The following is a 20906-nucleotide window of genomic DNA, read 5'->3' on the forward strand; positions in this document are numbered from 1 at the left end:
AAATAACCTTTACAGTACAGATTTGCCCATTGTGGTTCAATGCAAAAATGATTTTCAAATTCTGGAGGTTCCAGAATTCATAGAACCATACGGTTAGAAGGGACCATAAGGGTCATTTAATCTATCCTGCTGCCATGATGCAGGACTTGTGTCTAAACCATCCAAGGCAGATGGCTATCCAACTGCTTTTTGAAAACCTCCAGTGAAGGAGCTTCCATGACTTCCCTAGGCAGTTTGTTCCATTGTCCTACTATTCTTACAGTTAGGAAGTTTTGCTTGAGATTTAATCTAAATCTGCTATGCTGTAGTTTGAACCCATTGCCTCTTGTCCTGCCCTCTGTGGCAAGAGAGAACAATTTTTCTCCATCATTGTTATGGCAGCCTTTCAAGTATTTGAATACCTCTGTCATGCCCAGTTCCTTCAGCCTTTGCTCATATGGCTTGCATTCCATCCCTTTGATTATCTTTGTCACTTGCTTCTGGATCCTTTCCAGTTTCTCTACATCCTATCTATACAATGGTGATCAAAATTGGACACCATTCTGCAGCTGAGGTCTGACCAGCACCAAGTAGAGCGGTACTATCACCTGCTGTGACTTGCATGCTAGGCCTCTGTTAATGTAAAACAAAATTGCATTTGCTTTTTTTGTGGCAGCATCTCATTGTTGACTCATGTTGAGTTTGTGATCCACCACAACTCCCAGATCGTTCTGAACAGTGTTGCTGCCAAGCCAGTTATTCCCCCATTCTATATTTGTGCATTTGGTTTTTCTTCCCTAAGTGTAGCATGTTAAATTTCATCTTGTTGTCTATAGCCCAGTTCTCCAATTTATTAAGAGCCCTTTGAATTTTTGCTCTATCCTCCAAAGTGTTTGCAACCGTCCCCCTCCCCCCAACTCTGTTTCATCTGCAGATTTGATCAGTATGCTCTCTCTTCCTACAGCCAGGTCATTAATAAAGGTGTTAAATAACACTGGACCAAAAACAGATCCCTATGGAACTCCTTTCAATCTGACATCGTTCTATTAATAGTTACTCTTTGTTTGAGGTTGCTTAACCAATTATGTATCCACTTAATGATAGTTCTACTGAGCCCACAGTTCTCCAGCTTATTTATGAGACTGTCATGTGGGACTGTGTCAAAAGCCTTGCTGCATTCCCCCTATGCACCAAACCAGTTACCTTGTCAAAGAAGGAAACCAAGTTTGGTATGATTTATTTTTAGTAAATCCATGCTGGCTGCTAGTGATCACCCTTTCATCCTCAAGGTATTTGCAAATTGAATGTTTTATACATTGTTCTGATAGCTTCCCAGGTATTGAGGTCAGGCTGACTGGTCTATAGTTCCCTAGCTCCTCCTTTCCCCTTCCCTTCCCCACTTAAAAGATGGGCACTGTATTAGCCTTTCTCCAGTGTTCTGGGACTTCTGTCATCCAAGAGCATGCAAATACTATTCCCAATGGTTCTGAAATTTCTTCTGCTAATTCCTTTAGCACCCTGGCGTGAATAGCATCAGGGCCCGCTTACTTGAATTTCTTCAAATTAGTCAGAAAATCTCTAACATTCTTTACTTATCCTGATCTGCATCCCTTCCCTTTTATTGTCTATGATAACTTTGCTAGTGGTCTGGTCACATGTTGTTTTTTGTGTGAAAGACTGAAGCAAAGTAGGCATTGAACAGATCTGCTGCCTTATCTTCCATTACCAACTCACCTTCTCCATTGAGCAGTGGACCCACACCATCCCTGGTTGTGTTTTTTTGTTTGTTTTGTTTTATTTTGTTTTGTTTTTTTGTCTGACCTATTTGGATACGGTCACTGGTAAGATATTGTACTGGAAGTGTGCATAACATTAAATTGCTATTTATTTCTAATAATAAAATGCAAATCTCACTTCATAAGAAATGGCTAGTATGAGGAGAAAGTCCCACAGAGTTCTGTGTTTCTTTCAAGGAAAAACTGCTATGCCAAATTTAAAAGTACTTTTAATACCACCTATACATTTAAAGCAACCCCAACATTGGTACCATTAGACAGTCTGGAACCCTTTTCCCAACTGTGTCTTTTTAAAAACCCAGACACAAAACTCTCTCACAATTAGCTGTACAAACACCAATTATTTTACCAAAAATAGTTGATATCGTTTAGTTACATCAAAATATCATAACATATAAGATGGCCTTCTGGATTGGAAACATGTCAAACCAAAAACTGTACTTCTGTAACTTTTTCAGACAAATGTTTCATGAGAAGTCTTGCAAGAACATGTCTTCAAAAGTAATGCTGAGCAAATAGGTGATTTTATAGATTAAATCTACATTTATTTCTTCAACTAGATTTAGCAAGAAAATGTAGCTGTGCACTAATACAGCTGTTCAGAATATAACAGCAGTTTTTAAAGTTGAGTACCATTTAAATAAGAAATTTATTATATGTCCTTTTTTACAGGCTATCTTTGAACTTTCCCAGGGAGAAGAAGATTTGATAGAAGACTTGAAGTTAGCAAAAAAGGTATTTATATACATACATGATTCAAAAATTGTGGGGTTTTTTGCCTTTTAAACCTCCCCTCCCGCCCACTTTTTTTATAGTAGATTTAATAGTAGCAACTGCCATCTAGTTAAGGTTGAAAAACAACTATTACAATCCCTGTTTTTACACTCTTAACATTCTGAAACATTCTACTTTTGGACTGAGTGTTTTCTAATTGGTATCTAACACAAGGTGTTCTTGTGAAAATTTGAAATAAAATACCATCAGCCACTTTAGAGTTATGGGAGGATTTAAGAGCTATCTCTAATTTCTTGGATATCAAATATATGCTAAAGTTTGCTTGTTTTTGCAGGCTTATCATGATCCTATGCTTAAACTCTCTATAATGACAGAGCAAGAATTAAACCAGATTTTTGGAACACTGGATTCTCTAATCCCGCTACATGAAGGTATAATTCCGTTCAATGAATTATTATGATTCTACACTCATTTATACTTGGCATGCTCAGCAAGTGAATTTTTCTTTATTTTATTTTGATCAGATCTTCTTAAGCGGCTTCAGGAGGTCAGGAAACCTGATGGATCTACTGAGCATGTTGGTCATATCCTTGTGGCCTGGGTAAGGCAGATTTTCTAATCAAATTTGAAGTTAATTTGTAATTGTTCCATTGGTTTGTATCTTTTAGCAGACCATTTATCTTTTATATTGAGTATCTCTTCAAAAGTATATTTCAAGTCTTAATTTTTAAAGAGACCGTTGGCTAATAAGAATTGCAATACAATCAAATTAGGAACATTTCCCCTACATTTTCTGACTTGTCATTTTAAATTTGAGAAAAGTATGTGTTTTCAAAGCCCTAGTTGTTTTAGTGATCAGTAGTGTTAAGAGCACTTTAAGTAAAAATCATGCGACAGCCACCTGAGGATCTGACATGACCCCATGTTTATATGGAAAGATACAGAACGTTTCTTTTGTAAGGATTTAGATGGACAGTTTATTTTATAGTATAAAGAAAGTGATTTTATAATCAGTAGAAAATAGGTTTTGCTGTTTTCAAGGCAATAGCCAGTGGAAAATATTTGGCAGCCCTTTTCAAAACACTGGGCTATTAAGAGTCAGAAATGTGTGTGTGATGAAACTAGTTAATGACTGTTGGTGAGTAACAAAAAATTTACTCTGGTTTTCTTGGAGTAAAAGAATTATTAGCTTTGTTTTTGTTTTGTATTCAAACTTCAGCTTGTCTAAAGATGGTTAGAGGTAATTTGAATTTAGAAGATTTTATGTATATTCATATATAAATGTACAGCTTTTTAGCTGAGGTACCACTAAAGTGCCAAAGACCCAGATCCACAAAGGTACTTAGGCACCTAAGTCCCAGTTTTAGGCTGACTGTGATCCACAAAATCCCCGCTGGGACGCTACCTCGGTCATTTTCTAAACTCAGTGCCTAAATTTTCAGGGTAAAAGTTCTCTAGACACCTAAATTCTTGCCTCTGGGGATGCACACTGCCGCTGATGCCTTTTAGGTGTCTGGATGCCTATCTCCCACCTAATCCCCAATGTAATACACAAATAGGTGCTCTTCTTCCTATCTTTCCCCAGTCTCACCTGTGGAACCCAATCTGGCATGTACTCGGAGGCTGCCAACTAGATTGTATCCCAATCAAAACGGGGGGAGGGTGCCACCCTGTATTCACCTGGATTGTTGAAGACCCAAGTTCAATTCTCCCCTCTGCCTGGAGGTGGGGCGGGAGGGGAAGAGGATTTGAACAGGGATCTCCTACCTCTCAATGGTGTGCTATAACCACTGAGCTATGGGATATTCTGATGTGGGGCTCCCTCAGTCTCTCCTCTTGAAGCTGTTCTACTCTTTATAAATATTTAGTCACTGGGCCAGAGAGAGAGAGTGGGTCTAATCCAGTGGTTAGGGCAACCACCTAGGTTGTGGGAGACCCAGGATCTAGTCCCCCTGCTCCAAAGACTCTTTCTTTATATATTGTGAAATAGCTTCAGTATGACAAATGAGGGAGCCCCACATGTGAATATCCCATAGTTTGGTGGTTTAGGGTACCTATTTCTCCCCATTCATTTTATAGGAAGCCTGGGTGCCGAACTCAGGCTTTGTGGATTGCAGTGGTGTTCCTCTGTGGATCCATGCCTAAACTCCCTAATCCTGTGGTACCTTATTGAGCCTCTCAGCTCTCTGTAACTGGGGGATCCAGCTCAGCAGACTCTGAAGGTCTTTTGTGCTTTCCTTAGTGCAGACTTCAAAGCTGAACTAGTTCCTCTGGTTATCAAATCCATGATTATTCAAAGGTTTTAGGTACTTCCCTCCCTACCCCCCCCAAAAGACTTTATATAACTGAGATTGTATTATACACAGCTGGCACCAACAATCATAAAATAGCTTTTGTTCTCAACAAGATTTTGTTTAGGCCAAAGAGGTTTGGAAAAGCTTGTGGTAAACATTTGAGAGTTTTGGACACTTATCCAAACCAGAGTACTAAATCTTTTGAAGCTTCATCATCAATAGGTAATCTTACAGACTATTTTTGAATTACTGTAAAGTCCCTGCCATCTTTTGATCGTCTTGATTTTCTTAGCTTGGGTACCCTGACTGTTTGTTTATCTTAAAATTGTCGGTAACATTTTCCTAAGCACCTAAGTGACTTAGGAGCCAAAATCATGCTATGTAAATTTTACCCTGTGTCTAGAACAAACTAATAATTCTCCATATAGTATACATCTTCACATCTAACACAAAAAAATCCATTTTGTTTTTTAAATACATCTAGCATTAAGGTTTGCTTTTAACTGCAGATGTCTTTATGCTAGTAGGAACTGCTGACCAAAAAGGAAAAAGTGAAAAGACCCCTTTAAACAAGAAACCCTTTGAGATGGTGACCCTTGTTGTTCTTTTTTACCTCAAATGAATCACTTATTTCCTATCTTGAAAGCCTATAAATAGATGAGTGATTATTTTTCTTCACTGAGCCATCTCTTTTTTTAATGTGGCTATTTCCCACTGTTTTAGTTAAATAAATTTTCAGTTAAGTTTTCAATTATTTCCAGCAATTTAACTTGATTTCGAGTGGGTGATGGGGAGACGGACACAACACTCACAGTGACTTGTTTGAGAGAATAAACCATTTAAAAATGTTACAATGGACACAAGTAATTTGGATACATTCAAAATACTTAGCTACCCAATGTGAAAAATAGCAGTTGAATTTTGAGATGAAATATTAATTCATAAGGAGTGGAAGAAACATCATATAGTGAAAATCCAAAATGTTTTTATTCTCATTAGTTTAGAATGATCGATTCGTTCTGGAGTATTATAATGAAGTCACAAATAAATTATAATTGATTACCCTAAATGGGTTAGACTCATGGGTTTGTTATTCACCTGTGTAGGTATTCAGACATGCAACCAAAAATTGAAGTTTCCAAGACTGGGCAAACACATTGTTTGGACACTCCATTATAATGAAATGCACATTGATGTGTGCATAACTAGCCCAGACAGTTATGAGAATCATGCCTCAAAATATAATTTTTACTTTTCTGGAGTTGCATCGTTTTGTATAATTTCTGTAATTATAATCCACATTTATACAGGAGGAAGACTATAACATTTTCCTGGTTCTCTAAATAATGGACAAAATATTTATTAAAAAAAAAAAGGCACCACAGACCACCAATTAGTTTGTACACTGACTTTTGCTTTTTACCTCAAAAGTTTATCTTTGCCTTAAACAGATATAAACAAATTTATTTGTCTTTTATATAGATTTCATTTACTACAATCTTTTGGAACACTACTCTCTTTAGTATTTTCTTGCTCTATAAAATATGCTTTCGTTATATTGTCTTGTAAAAAGTAGCTTTTGCTCGACGATTTTGATGTTGCCACCATCACAGTAGGTTCATCTTGAACAAATGGAGAGAGCTATTCAGAGTATGCAGAGGGAACAAGAAAACTGATCTAGTGTGAAAGCAGGATTATAGGAGTTGTTGGTTACCTTGGCGGTCGGGCAGCATCGTAACAAATGTAATGATACGAGTGGCAAATGGTCAGTGATGTGCTAAGGATTTTAGTTAGTTTTTGTTTCCACTACTTACTGCTAATTCCTTTTTTTTGTAATGGAAATATTGGACATTTTACAGGGTTTTGAAAAGGAGCAAGTAGAACCTAAATTAGCAGTGACTCACGGACAATTTTAATTAATTAAAAAATATAAATTACAAATCAGCAAAGTAAGTAAACTAGACTTCTATCAGAAAAGTTGAACCAGGATATTCTTTAAGGATTAAGTGCAACATATATTTCATAAAGCTATTTTCATTTCTCCTAATGAGAGGTTAGTGATTGAACTGGATCCTGCTTCAGGTCGCTGTTCAGCAAGGTTCTTAAGCACATGCCTAACTTTAAGTATGTAAGTAGTCTTACTGACTTCTAAGGGACTACTCATAGGCTTAAAGTTAGGCATTTGCTTATATACTTTGAGTCAAGGCATTAATTAGCCAATAACATTTTCAAATGACTATTGTTTACAGTACTTAATATTAACATGAAGAAAATGATAGCTTTTTGGAACTTTCAAAATAAATTTTAGCATGATTTTCTTTAGGAACTGTGAAAACCCATGAAGGCATTTTTAAAGTAAAAAGTATAAAAATATAAACAAGTTATTTCAGTTTTGCTTTCAGCTGTTTCACTATGCTCATTTTCAATGAGAAGCATGAGAAGTAAAATATCAAAGAAATGTTAAAATATTAGAAGTACAATTATGAATTTTATTGCACACTGAGTGTAGCTTTTTCTATTGTGTGTAAAATCTAACCTATCTGATGATACATAGTGAATCATTTTTGGTCAGCAGTGTGCAGAAAGAGTGGAGTACTGTTTAAAGATTTTTTTTTATATGCACACAAATTAGTTAATTTTGGTACTTTTGTTTAATTTATTAGTACCCAAAGTTGTATTTTATTTGTCGAGCTTAAGCTAATATCACCTGAGACAAGAAGGAAAGGAACAAATAGTGCTTACATTTAATGTCTCTGATCTTGTTTTTAAAGAATGTAACTGATAGTGTTCCCTGACAAGTTCTATCCTTTGGCTTGGAGCAAAATAAAGGGAATGGAGAAAATATTACCAGCAGTTTTTGTTTGTTTGTTTTACTTAAAGCACAAATTTGGCAGCCAAATCAAATCAGGCCTGTTGAGTAATCATGGTTGGTAAATGTATTGTTACACCCCAGGAACCCAGTCTGAAGAGTAGGAGAATGGAAGGATTTCACCCCAGCCTTGGGCTTCTCACCCCAAGGGTTGCACTTAGAGACTGAGCAGGGTCAAAGATGCAGACAGCTCTGAACCATAAGCCTCAGAAGAGGAGGTGCTGGGACAAAATGATAAATTAAAAAGCAGTGAGTTGCCAGGCCCAAATGGCATACATCCAAGAGTTTTGATAGAGCTTAAGAATGAAGTCACTGAGCAGCTAACAACAAATCTGCCCTTTTCTAATTTAAAAACAAAACAAAATAGCTACTATACCAGAGTATTTGAGAGCAGGAGATCTTCTTGTATTTGAAAGTGGTTCTAGGGGGTGATCCAGGGAATTACAACCAGTAAGCTTCACATATGTACTTGGTAAATTGGTCAAAAATATAATTTAAAAAAGAAAAGAAAATGAGGTACTTGGAAAATTCTGATATGATAGGGAGCATGGTTTCTCCAAAGGAAAATCATGCCTCATTAATCTATTACAATTCTTTGAATGTTTCAGAGTAGTGGATAAAGGAAAACTAGTTGGAATAATTTAGTTAGAATTTCCACAAACCTTTAACAAGGTCCCTCGCAAGAGACTATCAAAAAAGCTATCATGGGGAGAGAGTAAGTATTATCATAGATCAAAAACTGACTTAGAAAAGACAGAACAGGATTTAAGAGTCACCTTTCACATAGCAAAAGTTGAACAGTGGTGTGCTTCATGGTTCTATATTAGAACTAGCATTGCTAGATATACTAATGATCCGGAAAAGGGATTGCGCAGTCAGGTGCCAAAAGCTGCAGATGTTACACATTTAGGTTAGTCAGTAGTCCACAGAAGACTGTATGGAAATTTAGAAAGCACTAACTAAACCAGATAAACCACAGCCCAGTGGTAGATGAAATTTGTGTTGATAAATGCAAAGTAATGCACATTGGAGGGGGAAAATGAGCTACTCATATACTTTACATGTTTCTAAATTTAACAGTATCAACTTGGCTCAAGGACCTGGGCATTGTTGTGGACAGCTCAATTAAACATCTTTGCTCAGTGTGCAACTGTGGTCAAAAAGTGAACAAAATACATAAGGATACATAAGGAATGGCATGTAGAATAATATGGAAAATATAATTTAAAAATAAATGCAATGATTCACCACCTCGAATAACATGTGCAGTATTGGTCACCCCATTTCAAAAAGGTTATTGCAGAATTAGAGGAGATACAGAGGAAGGCAATGAGAATTATTAGGAACATGGAAGAACTCTTGAGTAGAGCTTTAAAAGAGTAATGATAGAATAGAGACTAATAAGGGGGGGGACGATAACACATAATAATGGATGATATAAAGGAGGTAGATCGGGAGATTCAATTGTTCCTGTCTCCTAACAGAAGAACAAGAGGACACTTAATTAAATTGAAAGCCAGCAAATTCAAAACTGATAAAAATAAATATTTTTTTTCTCACAACTCCTAATCAGACTGTGAAATTTATTGCCAGAGGATGCCACTGAACCAAGAATTGAGCAACATTCAAAGCAGGATTGGGCATTTATATAGATTACAATATCAACATTTAATATGGTTAATTCTAAAAGATTTTTAAAAGTGATAGAAAACCTAATCCTTTATGCCAATCTCTAATAGAGATTTGGATGAGACCTTCATGGCGAGCAGATTCTACCACACCTACCTTCTGTGGGGTATCTGGTATCTTCTTCTGAAGTATCTGGTGGTGGCCGTTGTCAGAGACAAGATACTGGACTTAGATGGACCCCAGGTCTGATCCAATTTGGCAGTTCCTTTCTTCCTATGGAAATGCTACAGTGTTACAAAAATGTACAAAGCACTACCACCGTTCATTTTTGTTACTCAAATCTTCACAACCTCCAACAGAAGTCCAGGTGGTGTGGGAAATGTTTCAGTAAGTAAAGTCCAGGTCGAGGGGACTACTTGGGAGGACTGAGAGGGAACCCACAACAGGATTGAAAAGCCCAGAGGCTAGGTCATCCATGCAAAAGCATTGAGCCTCCTCACTATCTCCTGGTTCTCTCTGGCTGACTGGTAGTGTCTTCACAAAAATCAGGCTGTCAGAGCCTCTTCCCACCAGTTGTTCCTCCAGGAGCCCTTTTCATTGGGGAGACTCCCCAACAGGAACCTGCTGAATTAATACTTAAGGGCCATGAATGAACAATGGTGAGGACTATGTACAAAAGAATTTGCAAATTAGGAGTTAGAGCAGTATCATGGCCAAATCCAAATTCCAGGTACTTCATTTCTGCCTTATCTAATAACTTACAGGAATAGCGGTGTAGAATAACTTATCTTGCTGCAGGGGAAATTTAATAATCGGAGAAGATATACCTTGTAAACCTTATCTAACTCCCATTATTACTAATGAGCTATGGTTCAACACCAAGGGGAGAGACCTCTAAATCAATTTTAAAATACCTGAAGCACAGAGGGGGTTTTGTACAGAACACTGCCCTTCTGCTTTGTTTTACATCTTAGTTTCAAAATACATTTTTCTCTTTCCTCAGTTGCCTTGCCTAAACTCATATGATAGCTACTGCAGTAATCAAGTAGCAGCCAAAGCCTTATTGGACCACAAGAAACAGGATCACAGGGTGCAAGACTTCCTACAGCGCTGCTTAGAGTCTCCTTTCAGCCGCAAACTGGACCTCTGGAATTTCCTTGACATCCCAAGAAGTCGCCTAGTGAAATACCCACTGCTGCTCAGAGAAATTTTGAGGCATACTCCAAATGATCATCCAGATCAACAGCACCTTGAAGAAGCGGTAAGTTGTTGTTGTGTGTGGGTGGTTTTTTTTTTTTTTTTTTTTTTTTTTTGTAACAAATTTCATAGCATTTAGCTTCAGCTCTGAAGGGTGTTCCATAAAACTAATTCTAAACTAATGAATGGAGTGTCTAAATATGTAGATTTTTCTGAAAATGTAATTAGGTCATATGGCTGTTAAGTGACATCCAGAAAGGGTAGGTCATTTTCTCCCTGGAATAGCAGCTTCACCTTCTCCATACCAGTTGTACTGGGGTGCTGGCCCCACTGCATCAATGTAATGGCCTAATCCAGAGGACATTGAAATCAATGGAAAGACTCCCAGTAACTTCAGTGGACTTTGGATCAAGCTCTAAATGCTGACATGCAGCCCATTCTCTGGACATCTCTTGATCATCTGTTCTTAATGTGGCCTTCCATGCAGGTGTACGGAGGCTCAACGTGGAGACTCCCTCTTACCTGCCTCTTCATTCCCAGCTTTTAGGGGGTTGTAGAAGCACTCCTGTTCAGCCAGATTGATTACCTGAACAGTCTCCATACCCAGGTGAATTTCACCCACAGAAATCGTACTGAAAAAGATATGATTTGAGTTGGCGTCTATTGCATGTTTTATTCTGATCAGTGTATGTGGTATGAAATAAAAACAGAGAAGTGAGGTGAATTCAAAGCATGTATTTTTAAAGGAAAGGGCCTGATTGACATGTTGACAGACTTCCCTTCGCCTTACCTTTGGGAGTATGGCATGAATGTCACAACACAGCTAGTAAGATATATTGTGCAACAAATTTGTTTGAAAGAAACCATTTTACATGCTTTGCAGTTATTTTTTATCACCCCAGGAATAATTATTACAAATTAAATGGAACTACATTTAATTAAAAGTTCTATCCTTATCAGAATTCATTATTAGCCTTAGTTGTATGAAGAGCTTGTAGATTTTAACAGTTACTTGCTGAAAAATTCAGGGGCTATTTTTTGACGATATAATATTTCACAAGATATCACAGAGTACACATCTGCTATCACTATGCTACTCATTACCCAAATGCCTTGCCCAGCTCTACTCCTTAATATAAAACTGTTCAGCTATGATGCAAAATTTAAAGCCTTGATATGTGGAGTTTACATGCAGATTTAAGTTTTAATCTACATGCTTTACAATGTGTGCTTTTTTCCCCTATAAATGTCCCTTTAAATCAAAAATGACAGAAACCTTAATTTAAACAGTTCTTGTTCTTTATTTCAAATTTTTGTTTTGTCTCTAGCCAATGTCTGGTAAAATACCTTCTCATTTCAAAATGCTTCCTTTCCAGGAATGATATATTTGGTAGGTGTTTTAACAGTATATAATCAGGATAATTTTTCTTGGTGTTACAGTAATTTCATATTAAATAGATTACTGCAAAACTATCAGAGTAGTGTTTATCTTTGAAGTGATATATTTCACAAACTGTACAGTTGCCAAATTAAATTCAGGACAAGTAATTACTAAATGTTATCTCCTAAAACTGTTAGGTTTATAAGATAAATTTGTCTTCCCATCTGGAAATATGCTCTGCCAGTTAATCCCTGGTATATTTCTATTGGAATTGATAGAATTAATCTGGGAAAGAATCTTGAAAAAGAACCATACTTTATGAAAAAAGAAGAACAGGAGGACTTGTGGCACCTTAGAGACTAACAAATTTATTAGAGCATAAGCTTTCGTGGACTACAGCCCACTTCTTCAGATGCATATAGAATGGAGGGATACAGACTAACACGGCTGCTACTCTGAAACCATACTTTATGCACATTCTACAGATTCTGAATGGCTACATATCGCTTTCAGACAATCTGGTAAAATGGATTTACATAACTGTATGATTATTTACCAGTGACCCTGGAATGAATGTTAAAATTCCAGTTGGCTACAACTCTCCCCATTTGCATGCCCATAATTCAAGCAGGATGAATCAATTAGTAACAAATTTACTTCCTGAATATTGCATCTTCTATTTAAGAACTGTTTACATGCTGCTTGCTAAGTACTCAAATTTATTAGTGCATTACCTCACAGAACACTTTCTCCACATGTTGTGAATAGTTGCACTTCAATATTTGCATTGTGTTGATCTCTGGTTGAATGAAATTCACTAACATAATGTGAATTTTTAATAAACAAATTTTGTTTTGACATTCAAATATTTGAGTTTAAAATTTTGCTTTTTGCAAGTAGTCAGACTAGTGATACTTGTGCTCGAATGTTTGCAGAAAATGCAGATGATTGTGAATACAGTCTAAAAATGTATTTTCTGATGTGAGTGAATATTTCCTCAAAACTTTCTTCATTAGCAGCTCATTTCTACCTAAAAGAATCATGGCCACCTAGATTTCCAATTCCCTTCCCATGCTGTCATCACATCTAACACCAGATAGTGAATACAATTAAATTTTAAAAGGGATTGCTCTTAGTGGGGTAGGAGAGAAAGATTTAAACCTTCAAGCAGTGAAGAGAGAAACTGAAAAGATTTTGGATAGGGGTGGGTGACTGGGTGAGGATTGCATCAGAAATGTAGGTAGCCAAATAAACATGTTTTGTTTTGAGTATATGGCTGAGGAGTTCTCAAGACAATAGCTAATCCCTGGAGAATACAGAACACAGGAAAAAGTGAGAGGGAACGCATTTAAATAAAATAATAATATGAATGTATCCTTTTTATCTAGATAATGAACTCCTCAGAGTTTATTTAGCTGGTGAGGACATAGTTAGTTATTACCTTATAAAACAGAAGCACCTTGAAGCTGTTAGCTGGGAAAAGGACAGAACCAGACTGCAAGCCAAAGACATAATAAATCCATACATGCAAAATGGTATTTGCAGGGAGATTTACTATGGTGTTGTAGAAGATACTACTTTTGTCATTTCTGGACAAATGTTATGAAGGTGGCATAATGTACTTTAACACACGCACTCCCCCCACACACATGCAAACAACACACTAGTAAATAAGTGTTGTATTGCATTATTGTGACAACCGATGGCAATTATGGAAAGAAAAAATTATGAGCTGTGTGAGCCCTTATCTTAATGTACTTGAAATTAGGATTGTAACAAAATTTGTAGAAGGTCCTTTTGCTGTATAGAAGTGTAGTGATTATGAGGTAGCAGTTATGAGGCAGTACCAAAAACCTAAGCTCCCTGTAAAATCTCTTATCTAACATGAAAGTTCAAAGGTTAGATTTCAGCAGACAGGATTTCGTTTGGAGATAACGAAGCAGTTTCTTTAGCATAGGAAAAGTCAAATCCACTAAATTCCAGAGAGCCTACCCAGCAACATTTTCATATTTCATTTGATATTGTAGTTACTGACCTTGCATATTAACTTTACTAGTCTTTGTATTTCACAGAAATCAAGTTGTATAATGGTACTGATGGCTGCTGTTCTCAAAAGTTCTAAAGGATAATGCATCTGAAACTGCCTGATATGATATAGCTATAGGTTTGATCAGTTGTTTATGGCTTCCTTGGGATTTTTGTGTACCTTGTACTTTTCAACTCCCATAAGTGTAGACACAGTAATTGAAATTAGACTTTTAACTGATCTAACATGCAAGTATCAGAACAATAAAATACAATTAATATGCCTTTATTCCCTTAACAAGTGTAATTTTCATAACTGGCACAAATTCAGTGACAAAAGCCAATCTAATATTTTATTAATAGTACTACTTAATCACCTGCTCTCACCACCTAGAAATGATGCTTAGCGAGAAGAAATACATTTATTCCTGACTGTTAATCTCTTATGTGACCTTGGGCAAAACACAGCCTTTCTGTACTCAAAAAGAAGAACGGGAGTACTTGTGGCACCTTAGAGACTAACAAATTTATTAGAGCATAAGCTTTCGTGGACTACAGCCCACTTCTTCGGATGCATCCGAAGAAGTGGGTTGTAGTCCACGAAAGCTTATGCTCTAATAAATTTGTTAGTCTCTAAGGTGCCACAAGTACTCCTGTTCTTCTTTTTGCGGATACAGACTAACACGGCTGCTACTCTGAAACCTTTCTGTACTCAGTTTCTCCATTTGTAATATGGGGATAATAAATAGTTTTTATTATACTGCCCACAAAGTAACAAAAATTACTCGTAATCCTGATCCTGCAAACGTACATGCTCAAGTATAACGTTAGTCATGTAAATAGTCTCAGTTAAGCTAATACAAATACTCACGTGAGTAAAGTATGCATAAAGTGTTGTAGGAACAAAGCCTTAATTTGTTCTGCTGTACATTGTTTGGTACAATATAGAAGATTCTAAAGGTGATTTTTTTATTCTATAAATATACATATAGGCTGTTTATGTACATACATGGTTGTACCAAATAGAGTGTGTGTACACATACATATACAGTAGAACCTCAGAGTTACAAACTAACTGGTCAACCATACACCTCATTTGGAATCCCAAGTATGCAATTAGGCAGCAGCAGAGACTAAAAAAGCAAATACAGTACTATGTTAAATGTAAATAAAAGGAAAGTTGAATTTTTTTTTTGACAAAGTAAGGAAACTGTTTCTGTGCTTGTTTCATTTAAATTAACATGGTTAAAAGCAGCATTTTCTTCTGCCTAGTAAAAGTTTCAAAGCTGTATTTAGTCAATATTCAGTTGCAAACTTTTGAAAGAACAACCAAATCGTTTTGTTCAGCGTTATGAACATTTCCGTTATGAACAACTTCCATTCCCGAGGCGTTCATAACTTTGAGGTTCTACTGTAAACAAATTTTAGTTGAATAAAAAATGCATTTGGTTTCACAGTTAAATCTGTTTACCTTCATTCTAAACATTTAGGGTTGATATCAAAAAGCAAGCTTCAGATTTCAAAGAGGCCAAGTGTTAGAAACAAACATAAGCCAAACTATAGTACCTGTACACATTGTCGTCTGCTCCATTCTGGCTCTCACACTCATACCTTACACTTGAACCCTTCCAAACAAGACCACTATAAGACTGACTAAGAAATATGAAATGCTTTGTGAAGTAAAGTGACTCTTTTCCTCTTATCACCTTCTTACAATTAAGAATGAGTGTGAAAGGCCCATCTGATGGAAGTTCAGGTATTTTCATTCCTCTTTGTTCTTTTTCCATAGATAAATATAATTCAGGGTATAGTTGCAGAAATCAACATTAAGACGGGTGAATCTGAGTGCCAATATTACAAAGAGAGGCTCATTTATCTTGAAGAAGGCCAAAAGGACGCCCTGATTGATAACTCACGTGTGGTATGTTGTCACGGTGAACTAAAGAACAACAGGGGAGCGGTAAGGAGTTAATATTTTTTATCACTATATACTTTAAGATAAGGTCTCTTCAGTGCTGTGGTGTTACAAGTTGGGGTAGAGAGGATATAGCATCGGTTCAATTTTGAGAGAGAGAGAAAAGTTTGTTGGGACCATTGTGTTATGCAGGATCCTATTCTGTGGGATTCTATCCCTCCATGGAGGCCTTTAGGAACACGGGTGAGTTCCACAGTGTGTCACTGTATTTAAATCCCTAGGAAATGGCTCACTGATTTTCCGGACTGCTACAGTTACATTTATTTATAAGAGAGGTTAGACTTGATCCCACTGTCACTAAAGTTAATGAGAGAAGGATCAAGCCCTAGATGTGGAAATATGAAATGGTGGTCCCAGCTCATGTGGACCATTTGTGTTTTGCACTAGGAAGGCTATGGGAGAATTGCCACTTGATTGGCTGGAGATAACTGCTTTCCTTTAAAAGAAAGGGGAAATTGCAGATACCTTTTCATACTTACCGTAGAAAAGATATGCAGTACTTACGAGAGCCCTGCGTGGATAGTCAGATTCGCAAAAATTGTCAACGGATGTGGATATCCGTGGATTTGCAGGGCTCTACTAACACCTCCACAGGTCACTGTGCACCAGTGATTCAGGGCTGTGCCAACCCCCCGTCCCCTAACAGCCCCCACTTCTCCCCAGAGACCTCCTGCCCCCCCGTATCCCATTCCCCGCTCCAGGCAGGGAGGCTACAATCCTGGACCCTCACATGCCACACTGCCTTCCCAGTCAGGGGCTCAGACATCCCTATGCAGCTGCGGCAGCTCTAGTGCACGCAGCACTTGGCTCACTACGCAGGAGCACATGGTCACGTTCCTTTCTGGGAGTTGTAGTTTACCTTCTCCATCCAAGCAATCTGGAGATTACAACTCCCAAAATGCCAGTGGGCTAATGCCACATATTGCAGCTCTCTGCTGCATGATTCAGAGAGCCAAGCTGGAGCTTGAGGGCTGGGTGACAGCCAGTCCATTTGGCTGAGTCTGTGTTGCAGAGCCCTGCGTGGATACAAAATTTGTATTCACATCTGAGCTGCGAGCTGCAAAAATGGTCCGTCCGTGGATATCCGTGGATTTGCAGGGCTCGGTTTACTAGCCAAATATTTAAACCAAGTTTGCTTAAGTCTCTTGAACTAGGAAGAAAGATTGGTGACGTTTTGTGAAACTTTTTGCTTGTATCTTTGAAATAATGCCGAAATAGGACCCAACTATTTTAATTACATTTCAAGTATTAGTGTGGTGTTTTTAATCAGCTTGCAAATAGCTTTAGTCTTTAATGGTCATATGCAAAATATGAATTTAACTTGCTAAACATGAATTAATTAATTTCCATGCATTGCATTATAAACTGCTTAAATCTAGCTCTTCTTGACTGAATACTAGATGTATGTTTCTGAAACGCAACCCACAGTAGTGAGTTAACATGTAACAGAGGAAGCATTAGCTCTGAGGCTCTGTCTAAACTACAGCTTTTTACCATGACTTTATAACCAGTTAGAGACACGGTCACTTTAATCTGTCACAAGTAACATGGTTTAGTTTGTGTCTCTGCAGAAGCCTTTCTACATTGATTGTCCTAGAAAGAAACCTGTAAATCTAATAAATAAACATGTGCAACTGAAAATATACTGACTTGATAAATATTAACCATACAGCATGCACATTTTAGATTCTTCGTCGAGTGCTTGCTCATATCGATTCCAATTAGGGGTGTGCGCGCGCCAAGTGCACGATTGTCGGAGAATTTTCTACCCTAGCAACACCTGGTGGGTCGGCTGGGGAGCCCCCTGGAGTGGCGCCTTCATGGCGCTGGATATATACCCCAGCCGACCCAGCACCCCCTCAGTTCCTTCTTACCGCCCGTGACGGTCGTTGGAACTGTGGAGCGCGGCATAGCTGTCCTCCACTCTCCCTAGCTTTCCGTGTTAGTTAATGTTGTAGATAGTTGTTAGTTGTATAGTTTAGTTTAGTAGTTTAATAGCTGTTACAGAGTAGTTATAAGTAGTTAGTGGGGGTAAGGGGGTTTTCATCTCCCCCTTTCCTCCCGGCGTGCAGCCGGGCTCATGCCCAAGGCTCCTGGCTTTAAACCGTGCGTGACCTGCGCCAAGCCTATGCCAATGGGAGACTCCCACGACTCTTGTCTAAAGTGTCTAGGGGAGTCTCACCAGACTGATAAGTGCAGGATCTGCAAGGCTTTAAGGACCAGGACCAAAAAGGAACGGGACTTTCGTCTTAAACAGCTCCTTATGGAGGCGGCACTTAGCCCAGACCCTCCTTCGGCACGCGAAGCTCCGGCACCGAACGCCTTGGTGCGCAGCGCCCCGGCGGCAGCCTCGGGTACTGCACCGCGAGGAGACGCGGATAAGACCCCACGGCACCGTCCTCCATCGGCACCGCATCCGTCGTAAGCCCCTCGGTGCCGTTCCCTGTCTCCGGGTCACAAGAGACTCCGTAAAACACAGGAGACTGCCACGCAACAGCAGGCACTGGCGCCCCCCGCACTGGCTGTGGAGTCGCGTCCGGCATTGGAACGTCCGAGGTTACAGGCGCCGTCATCGACACCGTTGACTCTGGCACCGGTAGTAGGGCCGTTGAGTCCGGTGCGGGCTGGCTCCCCACCCCGTTCCGTGGTTGAGCCGTGTCTCCCGTCTACGCCGGAGACGTTTGCGACATCGAGAGACCTCATTGCCCTCACGGAACCGGCACTGTCTCAGACCGCGGCACCGCATCCGCTCCACACGGTGCAATCCAGGGGCAAGCCTGTTCTGCTATGCCCTCCATCTCAGAGCGTGGACTCTCGGTACCGCTCCCGGTCTCGGAGCAGGTCCCGATGCTGCTCGCAGTCCCGGCAGCTGTCTTCATCATGGCGCCAGTCGTACTCGCGGCCCAGCTCTTCCTCCTGGCACCAGTCCACCTCTCTGCACCGACCCGAGCATCGGTACCGCTCAGAGTCCCGACGCAGTTCACGGCGCCGGTATGAGCGCCGATCCCGTTCAAGAGGCCGCTCCCGGCACTGATTCTACAGATGGTCTTCTTTGCGATCCAGATCTGGATCCTGGTACCGGCATGACCATCAGCACCGTTCTCGCTCCTGGTTCCACTCCCCGGCACCGCGCAGAGACCGCTCTCCCGTGGACCAGCACCGCTTGGCACCGTTCCAGGAGGAGCCAGCGCAATCACGCTCGGCACCGCCCTGGCCCTCAAAATCTGCGTCTCGCTCTTCTGAAGGTGCCTCCCGCTCAGCCTATCCTGCTCAGGGTCAGGCAGCAGACGACCTGGGCCATTGGCAGGATGGGGGCAGAGGACCCCAGACAGGACCCTGCACACTGGTCTTTCTGGACTCGATGGGCATATCACCAGGCACAAGGGGCTCCATCAGCGGCCTCTCGCTTGGCACACTCAGAGCCCAGGGTACCGGAGGCCACCATTACCCGTCCTCCCCCAGGGGGTATGGAGGCTCCTGTGCCAACGCCCACGCAGGCCCCAGACCCCGGTACAGGGGATCCTGGATATCAGGGACCCTCGGACCCAGGCCTACCCCTGTATCCTTTACCCCCTGAGGCATCCTCCTCATCTTCCCCAGATGAGGCGGTGGGCACGACAACCTTGGGCCCACCCCCGATAGACCTCTGTGCCCACCAAGACCTGTTACGTAGGGTGGCACGGAACATGGATCTACAGGCAGAGAAGATAGTGGAAGTGGAGGACCCAGTGGTGAGCATCCTCTCAGCTGATACCCCATCCCGGGTGGCGTTGCCCATCATCCGCACGATCCAGGCTAACGCCAACACCATATGGCAAACCCCTGCCTCCATCCAACCCACTGCCAGAGGGGCAGAGAGGAAATACTTTGTCCCCTCTAAAGACCATGAGTATCTCTACACCCACCCTCAGCTGTGTTCACTAGTGGTCTCCTCAGTGAACGCAAGATAGCGCCATGGTCAACAGGCGGCAGAGCCCAAATCGAAGGACGCCAAGCGGTTCGATTTGTTCAGATGCAAGATCTACTCAGCGGGGGGTCTGCAGCTCAGAGCCGCAAACCAACAGGCGCTCTTGAGCCGCTACGATTACAACTCATGGAACTCCATGGGTAAATTTAAGGAGTTGGTCCCCCAGGACTCAAGAGAGGAGTTTGGGGCCCTAGTAGAGGAAGGTAAAAAGGTGGCTAGGACCTCCTTACAGGTCTCGCTAGACATAGCGGACTCTGCCGCTAGAACACTGGTGTCAGATATAGCCATGAGACGCATTTCCTGGCTCCAGGTGTCTGGTTTGCCGCCAGAACTGCAACAGACCCTACAGGATCTGCCATTTGATGGTCAGGAACTGTTCTCGGACAAGACGGACTCTCGGTTGCAGAGCCTAAAAGACTCTAGAACCATCATGCGCTCCCTGGGGATGCATGTCCCAGGACCCCAGCGCAGGCCCTTTAGGCCCCAGCCCCAGAGGTTCTACCCTCCTCCTCCTCGTCCAAGACCGGACTTCCCCAGAAGGCGTGGACGAGGTGGTAGAAGGGGGTCGACCGGCCCCCAACCCAGTCACAACCAAGGCCCTCCTAGACCACCTTCAGGGCCTAGACAAAATTTTTTAAGGTGCGCTCGAGGACGGCGTACTAGCCACCACCCAGGATCCATTCCCTTTATTTCGGGATCGCCTCTCCCATTTCCACCGTGCTTGGTCCCTTATAACCTCGGACCGTTGGGTTCTTCGCACGGTGGAAGGGGGATACGCTCTCCAGTTTTCTTCATCCCCGTCCCCCCCGTCCCTCTTCAGGGACCCTTCTCACGAGCAACTCCTTACACAGGAGGTTTTTACGCTCCTTTCTATGGAGGGCGATAAAGGAGGTTCCATCAGAGTTAAGGGGCAGGGGGTTTTACTCCCGCTACTTCCTGATCCCCAAGACAAAAGGGGGTCTTTGACACCATTTTAGATTTACGCGGACTCAACAAATTCATGGTAAAGTTGAAGTTCCTCATGGTCTTGTTGGGGACCATTATCCCTTCCCTGGATCC

The 20906-nt window shown here is 40.6% G+C and overlaps 1 protein-coding gene across 9 annotated transcripts in view; it reads left to right on the forward strand.

Moving 5' to 3' along the window:
* ARHGEF3 (Rho guanine nucleotide exchange factor 3) overlaps window positions 1-20906 on the forward strand; it is a 265172-nt gene that overhangs the window by 229212 nt on the left and 15054 nt on the right. For all 9 annotated transcript variants that reach the window (XM_005310014.4, XM_065550989.1, XM_008174741.4 and 6 more), the window contains 5 exons: window positions 2448-2510; window positions 2845-2941; window positions 3035-3111; window positions 10306-10563; window positions 15695-15865. In XM_005310014.4, the coding sequence (XP_005310071.1) occupies window positions 2448-2510; window positions 2845-2941; window positions 3035-3111; window positions 10306-10563; window positions 15695-15865 (666 nt within the window). The remainder of the gene's footprint in view (window positions 1-2447; window positions 2511-2844; window positions 2942-3034; window positions 3112-10305; window positions 10564-15694; window positions 15866-20906) is intronic.

Source organism: Chrysemys picta, chromosome 7 (assembly GCF_011386835.1).
Source record: "Chrysemys picta bellii isolate R12L10 chromosome 7, ASM1138683v2, whole genome shotgun sequence".
In the NCBI taxonomy this organism is placed as follows: Eukaryota; Metazoa; Chordata; order Testudines; family Emydidae; genus Chrysemys; species Chrysemys picta.